The sequence below is a fragment of the Pleurodeles waltl genome, chromosome 12 (genome assembly GCF_031143425.1).
Source record: "Pleurodeles waltl isolate 20211129_DDA chromosome 12, aPleWal1.hap1.20221129, whole genome shotgun sequence".
Lineage (NCBI taxonomy): Eukaryota > Metazoa > Chordata > Amphibia > Caudata > Salamandridae > Pleurodeles > Pleurodeles waltl.
The window spans coordinates 514248160-514265780 of record NC_090451.1 but is presented as its reverse complement, the minus strand read 5'-3'; the positions used below and the strand labels follow the sequence as shown (position 1 = coordinate 514265780).

Below are 17621 nucleotides of genomic sequence, written 5' to 3'. Positions count from 1 at the left end.
TGCCACAGTTGTTCCTAACACTGAACAAAACGACTTTGTGTGCAAATATGCTCCTGGTGGAAGATCAGAATGCAGTCACTCACACTAAAGCCGATAGCTAGAGAGAGAGAGAGAGAGAAAGAGAAGTTTAATAATAACAAAGACATTTTCTTAACTCAAGACCTAATTAGGGACCCACTTCTTAAACAAAGTCACAAAAGTGCACCCATGGTATATGTCTTTGAATTAGTGGCTTTCACGAACCTACAGAAGTAGACCAGGAAATCATACTCCTAGAAAATATTTTTGAATTGTATTTTAGCACAAGTAAATATTTATGTGTAGATTTGCTCATGTGAAAATCTATTGTGTGTACAAGTTCACTTTCCCTCCAAACACTTTTTCCTAACCCTGGAAGAACGTCTATTTCTGCCATTGTCAGGAGTATATTTCCAACCTTTCTCATTATGAGAAAAGATTAGAGAAGAACTGGTGAAAATCCTTAAAACATGCAAGTTTTTAGGTTGGCAGACTCAAAGGCATTCCAGCCCTGGAACTATTGCTTACTGCTTCCTCCAGTCCCAGTGTGCACCTCTGTGGAAAGGTGGCAAAATAAGGAAATTACCAAAGTAGGGATTGAAATTGCAAGTATTCAAGCCCTATTATAGCAGTTGTCCTGGCATAATCAGAGAGGGTATTATCAGAGCTCCCACATAATGAGATTGCTGCCATAATGTGTTGCTGAACTACATGGCACCAAAGAAAGAAGTAGATTTATTTACAAGACACATAGATTTAAGAAGCAACCTGTCCCATGGACAAATAGATATTTTATTAAATTCCACACCCCTGCTCTCAGCTAAGGGTCCCAGTATGAATGTTCTGTGAATCTCCACATGGACAAATATTAATCTGTAATGTACGGACTTCCCTTGAGGTGGCACTTACTCAAATGGAAATTGTCTCCAGTGTTTTTTAGATTTCGTTTTAAGGAACCTCAACCATATATGCAAACCTATTTGGTGTTTATGGTTTCCCCCCCCCCCCTCTACCATACCAGTGAAAATGCTGCTCTACTTGGGTTGAACTGTGTCGTGCTGCTGCACTTGAAGTGGATATATATTTGTGTGACCGAGTGGGGTTGAGTTTGAAACCCACTGGTTTTGATAAAATGGACATCTCCAACTAGGCTGGGCACATGTTGAGTGTGCAAAGGCAGTCTAGAAGCACACTTACTCTCTTTTCATCTCTTTTCTTTGACAGCGAGTGGTTCAGAAGAAGTGACCAGTGATGAAGATGAGGGAGCGGTTATTCAGTTTCCCCTAGTCCCAGCTGGGGCACTGATCCAGTGCAAATCCCTGGACTGGTGTGATTTATTCATAAGAAACAACCTCGGTCACAGTGTCCAGGTAAATCTTAACAAGAGTATGCTCCTGCTGTGTCAGTTCACCTCTGGTAAATGGGCTTCATTTGAGATTTTTGACTGAAATTTCTTAATGGTTCGCTTAAGATTTCTCAGACTTGCTTCCTTACAGACTCACGTTAATGTCAGCCTGTGGTTTTTCTCAGAAGTTCTATGTGGTGCTGCAGCATGTGTTGTCTTTGAGTGATTATTTCTAAAACACAATTGTGCTGTCTCTTATTGATGAATTCAAGTTTGTTTTGTCTCTCTGGTTCTCACTTTGATTACATCATCGGGCTCCACACTTGATTCAGCCCTCCTCTGGGCTTCCACATCATTAAAACAGACTGGCTGCGATCACCTTCACTAAATCAATTAGAAATAGGAAGCACTATCCTCCATTCACTGGAGAATTGAAGCCTAAGTTATTTCCGCTTCCTGGTTAAACTATGGAATCCTCATAGAGAAGCAAGAATACCCATGTCCTTACTGAAAGTTGTCCTCAGTTACTCACTTAGACCAGCTGTAATAATAATAAAAAAAAAAAGTGAGCACTTAATGCGAACACTGATTAATAACTTGGCTTCATATCAATGCCAGAATTACATTTAAGATTTCATGTCTTGCTTAAATTTACTAATTTAAAGAGACTTTCTTACCTATCAGTATTACTCACCATTTCGGGACGTCAAAGGATTTTGGAGCAAAAGTACATTACTTACCTTCTGTAACAATATTCCTTGTGGATACGTAATCTTCCTGGAAATGAATCACTTTGAGAATATCCTCCCACGCATCAGACTGGTTGTGAAAACTTTTAGTTCTTCTCTTCTGTGAGGCAAGGAGAGGAACAGGATGCGTTGGTGACTGCGACAAGAACTACACACACAACTTATTCACACCTTGGGATCTTATGTACACCACTGTTTCATGAGAGGATGAGTTGGTAGTGAGGAATCTGATGAAGAATATGTACCTACCAAAGTTTCAGTACTGAAGGTAAGCGAGTTTTACTTTAGATGCATACATTTAAAGATGATTCCTCATGTTAAGAATGAGTCTGAAAACCGTATCCTCAATGAAGTGGGAATGAGTATTTCCAGTTTACTAAACACATCGTTCAGCACACTCCTTGGAAAGGACCTGTCATGGCGGGGGCTGTGAGGCAGAGATGTCTAGCAACGGACTTATGCTCCTGAGATGTGGAAGAGCCTGTTTTTGGAGAATAGTCTTATGACTAGACAGTGCCCTGAATGGGATAGGTTCCTTAAGGAAGAAAAGGATTTCTTTCCTGTGACATTTTGTATGTGTTTTGTGGAGGAAAAAAAAAACTATTTTGGAGATTGTTCCTTTTCAGGAGATATACCTCTAGGAGAAGGGTTGAACTTTAGCGCCTTCCTCTGTGTTTTGGCCATATACAACTTGGCCATCCAATGGTTCTTCATGTGCATCAGGGAACACAAATCGGAGGCCATGGCATATGTGTCGGATCAAAGACACTATATGCAGATGTTGTGTAAAAACGATAAAGATATCGGCTAAAGGCATTAGCAGCAGTTTTCGAAACCTAAAACTTTAGGAGGATCTAGTTACTGCTGATACTGAGAAAAATGAGGCACAGAAACATTCGGACTGACTTCAGCATGCACATTGCAAAGATGCAGCTATACTGCTGGTGAAAAAAGATTTACCCCTGACACCGGTAGGATATTCTTAAGGCGTAGAATATGCAGATAGATGTATCTGTCAGAAACTCAATTTACCTGGAACCCTAAATTCTAGTATCACTCATACACAACATTAAAACTTCAGAGGTGCAGGAGCATCAGTGTAGAACTCTAGTTTAGCAGATTTAAGAACTCAAGATTCTCTCCTATCCTGCTGGAAACTATTAAAACCGTACCTCTCCCACTGAAAATGTATGCATAACCATCCAGTGCTTACTAAGGTTCTTTCTCTTTTGTTATTTGATCCATTGTGACTCTATGTATTTAAAAACAATTTACTCTTTGTACTCAGTTGTTTTTCTTGTGAATTTGATCTTGCTCTCAGTGTAAAATAAATCTATACCTTATGGTGTAGCCATGCTTTATAAAACAGTTAAATAAAATTGAAACACAACATAACGTTGCCAAGGTTGAGAGTTTGGGACCCATGTCCTCCTTAAATCAACCTCCCAAAGCCTTTATTAGATATACTTTTGGCCATTAAATTACTATTACTAGAAGTGCATATTTCTGCACTGCAGCTTAGGAGAGAACTTCTGGGTGGTTGTATTGTTAGAGTGGTTGTATGAAACAACCATAAAAAGTCCCTGGTTTCGAACATCGTTCTGTTAGAGCCTTAGTTGCCTCTAAGTTGGACTATGCGAGTGCTTGTATTCTAGTTCTCGAGGGAACTAATTGAAGCTGCTGGGGGTTGGAATATGTTGATGATTTCACTCCAAACTATACATTTCTATATTGAATGCTTCAGTGGTATATGTAGGAGGTTGGGGTCAGTCTTAAGATTAATTTCTTCATAAAAGAATACCTTTGTAAATTCAGTTTTTTTTAAAATTATTTGCACAGACCACTCTCACTACGTCCTCACTTCCAAATATATATATTTTTAGTAGGCCGGAAGCATTGCTTGCAGCTTGTTATATTGACTTCAGTTTACATTCTCTCCCAGTACTGATACTGTTCAACAGCCCTTATCTGAGGATATGTTGAGCATGGACACTAGAAGTCGTTTTGAGGTAGTATGAAGCCCCACGAAATTCAGAGTTTACCCTGTGGCCTTTACAATGAGCAATGTCTTAGTGTGTTAAAAGAGAATGATTTGTGTCTGTCCTTTCCTGACTCTCTAACCACATATCACAAGCTTGACTTGGCAGTGGAGAATGAAGCTAGAGGTGAAGGACATGGAAAATACATTAAGCTGTGACCTTCTACCTATTTGGTGGTGTGAGGTAACAATAGGTGAGCTCATGGCTTCTAAGACCGCAGATACCCCATGATCCTTTGTTCTCGGTGTCGATGCTTAGCTGCTCTCCAAAAAGAAGGCTTTGCAGATGACCGCTGTAGGCATTTCAAATCCACTTGTAGAGAGGAGGCTCTGTAATGGAGCAGGTTTTGCAGTGAATCAGGTCCTTGCTCGGGAACATTGCCAGTGTTGGAACTGATGTGAACCCCCATGTTTTAGGAGCCGCACTAGGTAGATATCTTTTGACCACCCTTACCCCCAGGGCCTTGTGGATAGTCTTAACCTCTGCAGAGAAAAGGAAAATTCCCAGGTACTTCCCATCCCGTCCTTTAGGCTGTATTCCTCAAGAGGGAGGGCAGTGTGGGAAATCCTACAAGCTTGCCAGAGAAGCTCTTGCAGGGTGCGAGTAAGGATCAGTGCCCTGATTCCTAATCAGTACACCCACAAAACTTGATGTGTAATAAAATTTGCCAGTTAATACTTTGTAACTTAATATATATCAAATGTATTGGGGATTATCACCATATTAATGCTTAACTTGATGATAATGAATATTTAACAGGAAACTTCTACCATTGGTTATCGCACATTCTTAACTAATGGATTTAAACCTCCCTGTTATGCAGACATGTTGTCAATTCATGTTATGCCCCTGTGTACCTGCTGTCAGTCGTTAGAGAAACCCAAAGGGACGCTTGTCCCCCATTCAGTAGCATAATGCAAAATGGTGCCCCCCCGCAGAATGTGATGAGGGATTAGATCCTGTCCTCTCCCAGATCTTGCAGATATTCATTGGTCTTGGGCTCAATGAAGGTCCTCTGAATGGTTGCCCTACCGCATTTCTCATTCAATGCCATTGCACGCATTTTGCAACGCATGCAATGTCATGGCTTAGATGGTGACGAGGCCCCCTCCAAAACAAGTAATGTGACAAAAAATTAAAGGTCTGTAGACTGTGCACAAACAAAGCAAGAGCTCATACCAAATATACAGGCTTTGTAAGGCCTTATTTTAGGGTCTAATGTAAACTTATGGTAAAAGACTTTTCTCAGAGACGCATATACTGATGTGAATGTCAAGTTCTGTAACTTAAATTATTGTCAAACCACAGGGTGTGACACGTCTCCGTGTCTGCTTTTCTTGATGCATAGAAAAGGAATAATTCCCTGTACTACCTCTCAGTGCCCATTGTGAGCTCGGACACCCTGCCCACATTGTGTGCTGCACTGTGAGGAAACGGACACCACTGGGTCTGAATACTGTGCTTACACCAAAAAACGCTCATGGCGGACCTCAGTGGGGTCAATCTGTAAGAAGCTGGAGGAAGGAAACCACTTTCTTGATGACTCCGGAGCTTCAGCCAATAGAGAGAACATGAAAAGACATGCATAAGTCTGATATGCCTTGGGTGAGACACAGTATTGAAAATGCTGATGAAAACCAAAGCCTCTTACAAACGGTGAGAGCCAAAATTAGATAAACCAAATAAGCTGGTGGTCAGGCTAGTAAAAAAATGTTTCAGTGGGTAATGGGATTAAAGCGTATGATAAAAGGACAAACTAAATCCAAATGTGGACTCTTGATAAGATTAATACCCTCCTGAAGTGGAAAGTAGCTGTCCATACTAAAATTGAACACTAGTTTAAGTAGTGTTAAGTCAAGATTTAGTGATCACCGTCTAGAGTTGACATTGATGGCGGCCCTCGAGCCATTGCCCCTCTTCCTCAGTTGAAGGATTGGGCTCTGCAGGAGGCCATCTTTGTGTGGAGAGGTGCTAAAGATAAGAGGCCCCTAGTGTATTCCTAAAGTGGGGAGGGATAGGACATTGCTTGATGAGGCCAGCAGGTTCTACAGGCAGTGCTGACCAAAAGATACCTGCCTTTTGTGAGAAATTAGATTCCTCTATTCCGATATCTAGCACTAGGCTCATTGAGCAATAAAATGGTTACCGATGTTTAAAAAAACACCTCATCTTCAGAGGATTGCAGGCAGGCTTGCTTTGTCCTGCCAAGCTTAGAGTTTCCAGGAAGGGTATGAATGTTTCTTCTGGGACAGTGAACAAGCTGAAGGGGTATTATTACTGGCAAATATCATGTTATTCATGTTTACCTTTAAGATAATGCCTTGCCTTTAAGTATAGTGGGAAGACTTACAAGAACAAAGGGATGACCTATTACAAGCCATTCAAATTTTGGTGAGAAATACCTAGCAAATACCCTTCTTATTGGGCGTATTCCACTTCAGATATGTTTAGGATTCTACGAAGAACACGTCCATACAGTATTTTTCTTGGCTGCATAATGGCATTAGTTCCAAAGTTGTTTCTACAACCTTCCAGTTTTCACGTGGATATTCTTTAAATTACATGAAACATTTAAACATTATTCACTGTTCCGGTTTCGGGTTTTTAACTTGTGTAATGCTGTGATATTTAATCTTCTCAATACTGGAGACAACAGGGGCTGTTCCTTTCTGAAATACGACATAATGTCCATTGGTGACAAAGTTCCTAAGATGCCTCACCATCTCGGAAAGGATGCAGACTGGCCCTTTTCATTTGACCACTGCGTATTTGCTAAACAATGCAGTATACAACACTGGATTTGATGATCTCAGGACTAACATGAAGAATTTCTGTTTCTACAGGATAACAGCCAAGCTTTTTGTTCTGACTGGGTGTTTGCTTAGATAACATTTAATTCGACGGACTTCATGGACCATCTGTGCAGAAGTGTCATTTTGGTTTTCAGTTGTTGTGGTCTTGAACCACTTTGACTAAAGTGGAGTCCAGTAGCAACCCAGTCTGCTTTTTTACATCTCGTGAATAGACTCTGAACCATGTACATTTGCTTGTACTTCCTAACATTGAATTGCAGAAGGCTTGGATCCTGGAAAATCTCAGTTGTGTGTCACCTTTTGCATTAATTCTATGTGTTTGACAGGCTCTGCAGGACGCCACTTTCACACTCCAGAGCACTAGGAGGAGCAGGGAGAACTCACGTCATCTTATGCAGGCCCAGTGTGCGATACGTCCCAGGAGATCCAGAGTGAGGTCGACTTCGAAGCTTGGCTCTAAACTGGAGCAGGACGGTGACACCATGAGTCTGGAGAAAGCAGGTGAGGAGTGTCTCTGTGCAGATCGGCAGTGGTGGCAGAGCAGAGTCCTGCTTGGATCCAGTAGAGGTTCCTTGAGCTCCTTTACTGTATGGCACTGACATACAGGCACGCATTTTGGGAATTACTGAGGGGCTTGCTCCTATTATCATGTATGTAAAGTCTCAACTACAGTCCATTGCAGGCATTTAAATTCTTGGAACCACTCAGTGGCTCTCATGTGGTTAGAAATAATAGTGGAGAAGAGGTCTCCTCTGAGACTTCTACTGAAGACTAAATGCAGAACAGAATTTTAGGGTAGTTAAAGGTTCTCTTGATTGCTTTGTTTATTGGAGTGGTGGTGGTGGTGGTGGTGGTGGTAGTGGGGGGTGTTGTAGCTGGTTTTATATGCCATTTCAGTACCTTGAATGCTTCCTATGGGTCGGGGGGTCAGATGGGACTGATTGTGGGTCACGGATGTTGAGTATTACAGCATCTGTAGTGCTGCGATGTGCAGGTGAAACCTCGACTCTGCTGACTTTCAGGAAGTCTTCTGCAAACCCAAGATTGAATGTTGACATTTGGAGTTTGGAGCATTGCTCTTGGAAGAATGTCACACTAGTATGTATGTTGCTGTTTCGATGGCTGGTTTCATACATTATGCTCCCAGTGGAAGATCATTCTATTAACCTTTTTATGCAAAAATAGCAGTCTGACTCTCAAATATATTGCACAGTCGAGGTTTTCACTTCGATCGTGCCCATCTTGGGCACTGATTTGTCTGGCAAGATTCCCATGTACACCACTGCTAAAATATGCACTGGGTTTAGGTCTAGGTTTTCACCCTCACAAAATGGCTGTTGTTCACGCCCCCCCCAACACTAATATCTGTAGATGAAATGGAACAACTTATGATGTGCTCACTGCTAATATTACTGAACTTTAACACTGTAGATTACCTCACCCTCGTCCACATCCTGAACTCTCAAATGGGATTCACGAGAAACATCCTTTTATGGTTGGTAGATTGAGCATCCTTAACTTGGTTTTCCCTCACATTTTGCCTTCCGACCTCCTGTTTTTACTGACTTTGTTTTCGCTGGCCTTAGAGGAAAGTACCCTCTTTCTGGCATGGTTACCCCCACTTTTTGCGAGTTGTCAGTATGTTCTGACTGTGTTCACTGGGATCCTGCTAACCAGGACCCCAGTGATTATGCTCTCTCCTTTTAAATTTGGTTGTTTGGACCACACACACACAAGGGGGCACCAGTATGCCATATGTGCGGTAAGTCCCTAGCATATGGTACCCAAGGCATTGGAGCACCAGTGGTCTTTCCCCCCCCCCCCCTCCCAAATGGTCTGGCGCATGTATTATGCCACCCATGGGGAGCCCATGCAAAGCGTATTTGCAGGCCTGCCAGTGCAGTCTGCGTGAAGGGGTGCAGGACCCTTTTCACTACAAGTCACTAAACCAGGTAAAGTTACCCCTATGGCAGGCCCCCCTAACCCAGAGGGCAGGGAGCAGGTACTTGTGTTTGAGGGCACGCCTGCATTAGAAGAGGTTCCCCCACGACCTCCAAGTCCATTTTCATGGACTTCATGAGAGCGGGATGCCATTTTATGCATGTACTGGACATAGGCCACTACCTATGTCCAGCTACATAATGGTAACTCAAAACCTAGGCATTTTGGTATCAAACGTGTTGGATTCATTCCCCAATACTGTTGCCAGTATTGGAAGTATGAAGCCATGCACTCTGGGGGCTCCTTAGAGGACCCTCAGCACTGCTTCTACCAGCTTTCTGGGGTTTTCTGAGCAGCCCAAGCTGCTGCCACCCCTCAGACAGGTTTCTGCCCTCCTCCTGCTTGATCAGCTCAAGCCCAGGAAGGCAGAACAAAGGATTTCCTTTGGGCGGGGGAGTGGTAACACCCTCTCCCTTTGGAAATAGGTGTTTCATGGCTTGCGAGAGGTAGCCTCCCCAAGCCATTGTATGCTTTGAAGAGCACATTTGGTGCCCTCCTTGCATAAACCAGTCTCCACTGATTCAGGGACCTCCAGACCCTGCTCTGACGTGAAACTAGGCAAAGGAAAGGGGAGTGACTACTCCCCTGTCCATCACCACCTCAGGTGTGGTGCCCAGAGCTCCTTCAGAGGGTCCCTTGATTCAGTCATCTTGAATCCAATGTGGGCAGAGGCCTCTGGGAGCATCTGAGTGGCCAGGTCAGACACGTGACATCAGAGCCCCCTCCTGATAGGTGGTCACCTGGCTAGGTGACCAGTCCCCCCTTTCAGGGCTATTTAGGGTCTCCCTTTTGGGTGGGTCCTTAGATTCGGCTTGCAAGATTCCAGCAGGACTCCTCTGCAACCTCTAGTTCAACTTCTGGCCACTGCGACTGGACACTCCAGGAACTGACAATCTGTATCCACGACGAAGACTCTGCTTGCAACATTGTTTCCACAGCTCCTTCTAGCTTCTGCAACATTTCCCCGGCTGTGCATCCTCTGAGGGTGACAAGTCTTCAGCCTGCACGAGAAGGAAGAAGGAATCTCCCTTGGAGTTGAGTCACTCCCCTCCAGGCACCAACTGCACCGCGACCGGCGGTGTGGATCTCCTCTCCTCCTGAACTGCGTGGACCCTGCATCACGCATGGTGGTCTGGAATGATCCCCTTGGTCCTCTGCCAGCTGTCCAACTTTGGTGAAGGTAAGCCCTTGCCTTCCCATGTTGTGCTGTGCACCGCGTCTCTTGCAGATACCAAGGCTTGTTGGCATCTCCTCCAAGGGATCTTTAGGCTCAGTGCAGCCCTAGTCCCCAGCACTCTTCCCTGTGGCACACAACCCTCTGGGGGCTTCTCCTGTGGCATGGTACCCTTATTCAGTTATGCTGCGTGCGCTCCTCGGCCATTCAAGGCCTCGTAGCCTTTCATCTGGTTGGTGGTAATGCCTACCCTTCCTGCTCCATAGCCTCCCGGACTCCACAGTGATTCACCCCTTTTTAAGGACACCTTACATGAACCAGAAAGTCTCAACAAGGATTTGATTAAATATGATCATTCATCGTTTTTTAATAATAACAAACGTATATTAGACTTTCATTGTCTATATAAACAAACAACACATTGAGTACATTAAAACTGATTAAAATGTCCCGCTGGAAAAAAAACACTAGAAAAGGATAACTTTGAAGCGCATCTTTTTCTGAATGAGGTGTGAATACATAGTCAAAAACTGTTTTCGCTGTCCTTAGCCCAGCCTATTTGAATTTTGGTTTTAAAAATTCCTTTCTCTCCAGCCGGCAGCTCAGACGCACATAGCAATCTGTGGGCTGGAAAATGAGGCAAGATGTGAGTGGCGCTGACCAAAATTGAATAGCCTGTGTTGGATATGTAATCAATAGTATCAAAGAACCCTAATCTTAATATCAAGTGACAACGTAGCGTAAAATTTTGTATTGAATGGCAAATTACTTTCCCATTCTCGAGCTTAAGCCGGTAAAAATAAGGTAATGCACGTTTAATTTTAATAAGTGTTAGGACCTCCTAAAAAACGTTTTTTCCTTAATTGTTTACTACTCATGGACACATTGTTACTAGTTAAAACATTGTGCAACATATCATACTTATCGGACCTTTTCAATAAAGATTAAGTCACTTGTCTTTTTCTACAAACATAGTCACTCTGGCGTTTACACAATTCACACACTATTTAGCTAAGGTGACTTCCCCTCATTAAAGAGATTAAAAAGACTACACAAGCAACCTGTCTTTTAGCGTGAGATGAACGAATTCCTAACAAGGCGAATAGCCTTAAGATCAGTGCATTATGGAAAACCCTCGGCTTGCAGATAATCCACACCCGATGGAACTCCCCTGGTTGCACTTGCCACTTGGCACCATCTTCAAAACCAGACGCACCATCTTCAAATCCATCACCACTGGAACCTCTTGTTGACAGTATCACCATCTCCCGTTCTTCTTGGCACACCCCTGACGAGGTCCGAATCAAACTGGAGATCAAGAAGTGATAAAAAAAAAAAAAAGCACAAAGGGTGTGTGAAGCTCTTTTTATGTGAGGTGTTCGTGCTCTTTAAGTTAGACCGTGGTAGGAGCATCCCTGCTGTACTGGAGAGTAATCTTACTTAGTTATGCAGTTAGAGTATTCCCAGAGCTGCCATCCGCAACTCTGTTACAACTCAAGAGGATGCTAAGGTTTTGATTGCAGTGGGTTTTGTTGGACCTAAGCTCTTACCTTTTATTGAAGGGCTTTATCGGCTACATCAGAAGACATACACTGTGCAGCACTCCCTTAAAGGTTTCTCCTAAACTCTGACAAGAGGTGAGAAGCTGAAGATTAGGAAGCAGCATATTCTGCACATGCTGGAATACAGTCTGAGCTGTGATACTGAGGTTATAGGAGGGTGCCACTTTTGTTCCTTTCCACCTGCTTTGAAGTATGCTCTATCGTGGAAAACTACAGCTTCATCAAAACATATTTTGAAGAGATGTACAACGGCCCTGTGCTGTTTTTATCTGTTTGTCTAATGCAAGGAAGCCATGTAGAGAGAACTTCCTTCAGGAAGCATTGCTGCTCAGAAGTCCAGTCACTATCCTGCTCCAGTGAGTGGTGCCACTTTCCGTGTGAAATAGGAACATGTGCAATCCCAAACTGATTTTAACCTGTTGTGCCTCATCCAGGTGCAGCTCGGATCCTATTGTGTAAGAAGCATGTGGCCTAAACCGAACAGGATTTGCCAGACAGTTCTGGCCTTGATGAAGCCAAGATGGTCAAAACTGGTTTGGGATTTCTTGCCCTCCTGGCTAGAAGGGACTTGGCTAGCCACTTCGAGGAGTAATGTTCCTATTGGAGCAGGACCGAGTCTAATTTTCAGTTGGCTGGTCACTTTCTGATGTGGGCATAGTGAGCACAGGAAACACGTCTGTAACGGGCCCAAGTAATATCAGGTCTGAGGTTAATTCAGACATTATACCGAGAGGTGTTTTTTTATTTTTTAAGTGAGCGGCCCTAAATAAGACCTGTATTCCTGGACGTGGGTCTTTAGTAAATGTGACCTTAGACTCGACCTGCACCTCACAAACGAGGCCCAAAATGTTGCAACAAGTCTGGCATTGCTTGTGTGCTCATGTTCTCGGGCAGCTTCTGACGTCCAGACAAAGACTTGCAGCTTCTCTGGGGCAGCCCTGGGCACATCTGTTGCTGAGCAGTAGTTCAGTACTTGCGCTTGGGAAGGTGTGGTCCTGTCTGAACTGGCATATGCAGCGCCACACCACCGAGAGACAGCCTCATCACTACATACATAGCAACTAGCACACATCCAGCAAGCCAGAAAGTCCACCCAGGTAAGTATATTATCAGACAGTCCAATCCTAGAACGTGATCAAGGTTTACCAGGAACTGTTGTATGTGCAAAATGTTTCTCTCCTTCCACTCCTAGCACGTTCTTCTCTTTCCACTGTCTTTATTTCCTCTTTTCCTCTTTCATTCACTCCCCCACCCTATGTTTTTTTTTTTAGACGGATGGTTCACCATTATTCTGAAGAGATTATGGTTAATTGATACAGGAACCTCGCAGGCAGTGTTGATTGACAGGGAAGTTCTACATTAAACCAGCGTTGATAGCTGACTGAGCGTGGCTGTGTGCACTGGGCTTCTTCTTGCTGGGGGCAAGTTTAGTGAATGAGATGAGTGTTTCACTCCTGTCCTGGTCCGGTGCCCTTAAGTGTTCTGATGGGTTCTTGTACCCGAAAAGAAAAAAAGATATGCCACTGGTCTATAATGGTTCGAAGTCCTGTGAATTTTCATGGAGAACTTTGAATGTAGATGTGATGACCACAGCGCATGGCCCCACAAGGCTGTGAAGTTAAGGCCTCAACCGAGTCACTGGAAGAAAGTTGAATTATTAAAGAGTGATGACTTAAGCCTGAGACTAGTGATGGGTCTCTGTCTCACGGGGAGCGTCTCCAGAATTAATGCGGTGGTCGTGTTATTTCAGAAGAAACACGTGACCTGTGCTTGCAACAGTCCGTATCCATTATCTTTCTTGTGACTGCAGAAGAATAGACCAATGCAATACAGCCCCTAGAGGCGGCACGGAGTGCTACACTCCGTATTTTAATCCTCACTCAACCCAGCTTCCACTTTCTAGACTGTTCCCCGCCGTTTCGGCCATATAATAATCCATTTATCGTGCAAAGATTGATCCTGCGGGTTGTTCCCTCGACGTCCGCCTCACCCGCACTCTGCAGGCTGAGAACTGAGGTTGGGCATGTGCCTTCTGCAGCTGGCTGACACTTTGAACCTTGGGCGCATCGCATTGCTGCTTTTGTGTTCTGCCAGATCGATTGACACAGAGTCAACGCCTACTGCTGGCATTTATGTCGTTTTATTTTGTAGCACTGAACTTTTAAAAAGCCCTCCGGCGGGATTTAATTGCATAATCTAGAAAGTAGAACAGGTTAGAAGCTTGTAAACAGCAGACACTGTACATAACACACAAATCTAGTAGATTATTCAAAGGTAGCAAAACTAGTGTTTTAATACACACAAATGCACATTCTTTGGCAGAGGGACGACCAAAAACTCTTATCATAATGCTTATTTATACGTTAAAGCACAACAGCTTGTTTAAGCTGTTGGTTGACCATGGCAGCCCTCATGTCTTTCCTAGTTCGATAGCCCAATGTACAGGTAAAGCAACTCATTGAGTGGGTCTAGTAGCCAGCAAAACCGTGAAACCCGGGCCATAATGTCCAAAAACCCACTGCTTAAATTGCAGCAAGGTCCCAAAGAATCCATCTCTGCCTAGGTACGGAGTTGCAGGGCATCCTTGTAGGAGGCTGGTCCTCTATAGTGTGCAAAGCTAGGCACACTGTACAGGGGGTCCAGGCAACCACATGTTGGTTTACAGGGGTAAAAGCTAGATCACGTAATGCTCTAATTTTTAAGGTAGCTTGGCCGAGTAGTTAGGCCAATCTTGGAGAAGTTCAAAGCATTTGTTGTATTCACTGCATCAACCTTTCAACTCACACACTCAAAGGAATAACTTGAGACCACTTTACAAAAATACTTCAGATTTTTAAGTACATTTTAAGACCAAGATTATCAAAATTTGTTGAATTCTTTTTCAGTGCTGAAGTTTTGAAGTTTAATAAAATTATTTTTGTGTGTAATTACGCACCATAGGAATCAAGATCACCTTTAAAAATGCATTTAAAATTGTACCGTTGGTCAAGGCCCTCTGTGAGCACACTGTGCCAGCTGGAGAAGTTCGGGCAGCTCCCGGTTCCGGCGGGAGCAGTGATGAAAGGTCTCTGGAGCTGGTGCAGGGCCACTGTAGGGGAAAACTTGTAAAAGCACTGCACAGGTAAATTTTAAAGATGGTTCCTTGGGGGTCCTCTTGAAATGTTGAGGTTGCAAGGGGTGGGAGACCCTTAGGGCACAACAGGCTCTTTGTTGCAGGGCAAAGGGTGGCCGGATGCAGAGTGAATCAGTGTGCCAGGAGGTGTGCACAAGGATGCCCTAAGAAGCAGGAGGTAATTTGGTTCAAGGGTCGTTTGCGGGACACCGGGGACACTCTAGTGGGAGGTCCGGGGTGTTCTGAAGTACCATCCTCCTAGTCCTTTTTCAACCCCCAGCGGGCTGGTTTCCTTGGTGTCCGATGTTAGCTGACCAATACCTAGGATATTGGTAGGTTTGACCACTGGGAGGTGTGCCACCAAACGTGGCACACTTGTAGGGTTTCTCCTCGTGGTTGTCGGTGTGTCATGTGGTCCAGCTGCGGCTTTCTGTTCAGGAGTTAGCAGCTGGTCAGTGAAGTGACCCTGACTGGCTTGCTGTTTTTTTGCTGTTGTAGAGTGGTACCTCCACACTGGGAGGAGTTCTGTGGTGATTTTCGAAGACTGGAAGTCCTCTGGGGTTCTTTAGAGTTTTTCAAGTTGTTCAGCAGCTCCTCAGCGATGATTGTCAGGTTCTGGGTGCAGCAGGCAGGGCTTGGTGCCTTTTCTTTGTTGCAGCAGGTCCACAGTTCTCTGCCTTGGATCTTCTTGGTGCTGGACGTCTTTTGTCCGTCAAATCTGATATCCTAGTCTAGGGAAGCCCACTAAATACTACGTTTAGTGTGTGTTTTAGAGGGTACCTGGTAGTGACCTATGGGCCATCTACCTTAGGGTGGCTACAGCCACTAAAGTGACCACTTCCTTTATGAAGAGTCGCTTCCCTATCCCTGATTGGCTATTTTCCTCTCATCCAAGATGGAGGAAAATTAGATGGAGTGCCCACCTCGCAGGCAAAACCTTAGGGGTGGTGCATGCCAGGTGGGTCCACTCCTCCTACCCTTTGTGGAGTTTCCTGCCTTTGCTCCTGCCAAAAGTGGGGGTGTGCAAAGGTGGTGACCATTTGCTGCCAGCAGCAGGCCCGGGGGGTCGAATTTCAAAGGTGGTAAGCACTTTGAAGCTCACTGCCTGGGCAGTGCACATTCCTGAGGGAGGGGGTCCAGGAAGGGCATTTTTCTACAAACCAGGGAGATGGATCTCTCCCCCCAAAGTTTGTATATTGGGTGTCTGGATAGGACCAGTTAGCAACCATGCAGGGTAGTTAGCTTTTGCATGGGGCACCTCTAAGGTGACCCCTGGATACATTTGGGGAAAAATCCAATACTGGAACCAGATTGGATTTATCATTCTGAATTGTTTGATACCAAACAACTTAGGGTCTGGGGTGGCCATCATGTAGCTGGGAAACTCGTATTAACCAGTGTCCAGCCCATGTATTAAAATGGTTGCTCTGTTCACTCACTTGGTTTGGCAAGGACACAGTGGGGGCATATTGCTCATGCCGCTATGCCCTCACGTATAATCTGACATACCCTGCCTTAGGGCTGGAAGTCCAGCCAGAGGGGTGTCTTATCCATAGTGTATGCCGTGTATGGTGGACAGGGCACGCAGGCAGTGTGCCATGTCAAGTTTGTGTTTTAGGCTTGCACCAGGACACCCAGTCTGCAATGGCAGTGCTTGGAGCATCTGGATGCACGGCCCTAGAGGGTATTGCAATCAGTTCTGCTGCCATCAGGGGCCTTCCCTTAATACCCCATGCCCTGCGTACCTAAGTACCTTTTACTAGGGGCTTATAGTGGTAGCTAAAGGTGTATCCAATTGTGCCAATGCATCACAACAGTTTTAGGGCCTGGGCGGTCGAGTTTGGCAGTGCTGGGTTCATCTGGATGCTCGGCCCTAGACTGTATCGCAATCAGTGCTGCTGTCCTCAGGGGCCTTTTCTCACAATCCTTCATTAAGAAATGGTACTGTGGAGGCTGGGATGATGCAGTCTCACCACACTGAGTCCTGGAATGTGCATCTGAAGGTCCCCAAACGCTGGTCATTCGGTTGCTTTTGTTTACTAATATGGCCTGTTAGACTCTTCCCTTATGGCTTCTGGTGGCTCATTTTTTCAGTGAACTGTACTTTCTGCAGGTAGGTCATGGGTCTTTTATCTTTTTACAAGGCAGCTCAACTGCCTCTTCTCCAGGTCAAAGCAGCAATTCCAGAATCAGGTATCTAGGGTAGCGGTTCTTTACCTAGGGTTCGCAACACCTACTCAGAAGATTCGGCAGTTGTTTAGAAAATTAAATAAATTTAGCCTAATCAGGTATATATAAACATTAAAAGAATCAAAATTGAATACATCGCTGTCAATGTTGAGGAATCTGAAATTGGTGGTTAAAAAATTAGTGGGTATTCTTAGCTTGATTCGTGGGAGGAGCTCAAGTACAGCCACTGAATCAAAAATGGGCGATATGTGATCTTCTTTGAAGAAGTGCTGTGCACTGACAAAAGAGAGCCTGACACTGGAGATAAGACAATGATCTGGTAGCGTCTAGCACATTGCTTCCTCTTTTAGAAGTAAGGCCAACTATTGGAACACTCCAGTCTTCCCATTAAAATTACTATTTTTATATTTTTTGGTTGTGTATTCATTAAAATGCAGTTAGAAATGGGGTCTCTAGTTGGCAATGGTTTGCTCCCTGTCCAAGTAGGGACCCTCACTCTAGTCAGGGTAAGGGAGCTACACAGCTAAGAGAACCCCTGCGCACCCCCTTGGTAGCTTGTCACGAGCAGTCAGGCTTTTCTCAGAGGCAGTGTGTAAAGTAGTTGTACACACCCACACT

At 44.4% G+C, this 17621-nt stretch overlaps 1 protein-coding gene across 10 annotated transcripts in view; it reads left to right on the top strand.

Moving 5' to 3' along the window:
* KIFC3 (kinesin family member C3) overlaps positions 1-17621 on the top strand; it is a 308219-nt gene that overhangs the window by 214060 nt on the left and 76538 nt on the right. For 8 of the 10 annotated variants that reach the window (XM_069217375.1, XM_069217370.1, XM_069217368.1 and 5 more), the window contains 2 exons: positions 1243-1388; positions 7291-7465. In XM_069217375.1, the coding sequence (XP_069073476.1) occupies positions 7357-7465 (109 nt within the window). In that variant the 5' untranslated portion in view covers positions 1243-1388; positions 7291-7356. The remainder of the gene's footprint in view (positions 1-1242; positions 1389-7290; positions 7466-17621) is intronic. The other 2 variants (XM_069217379.1, XM_069217378.1) reach the window with 1 other exon arrangement.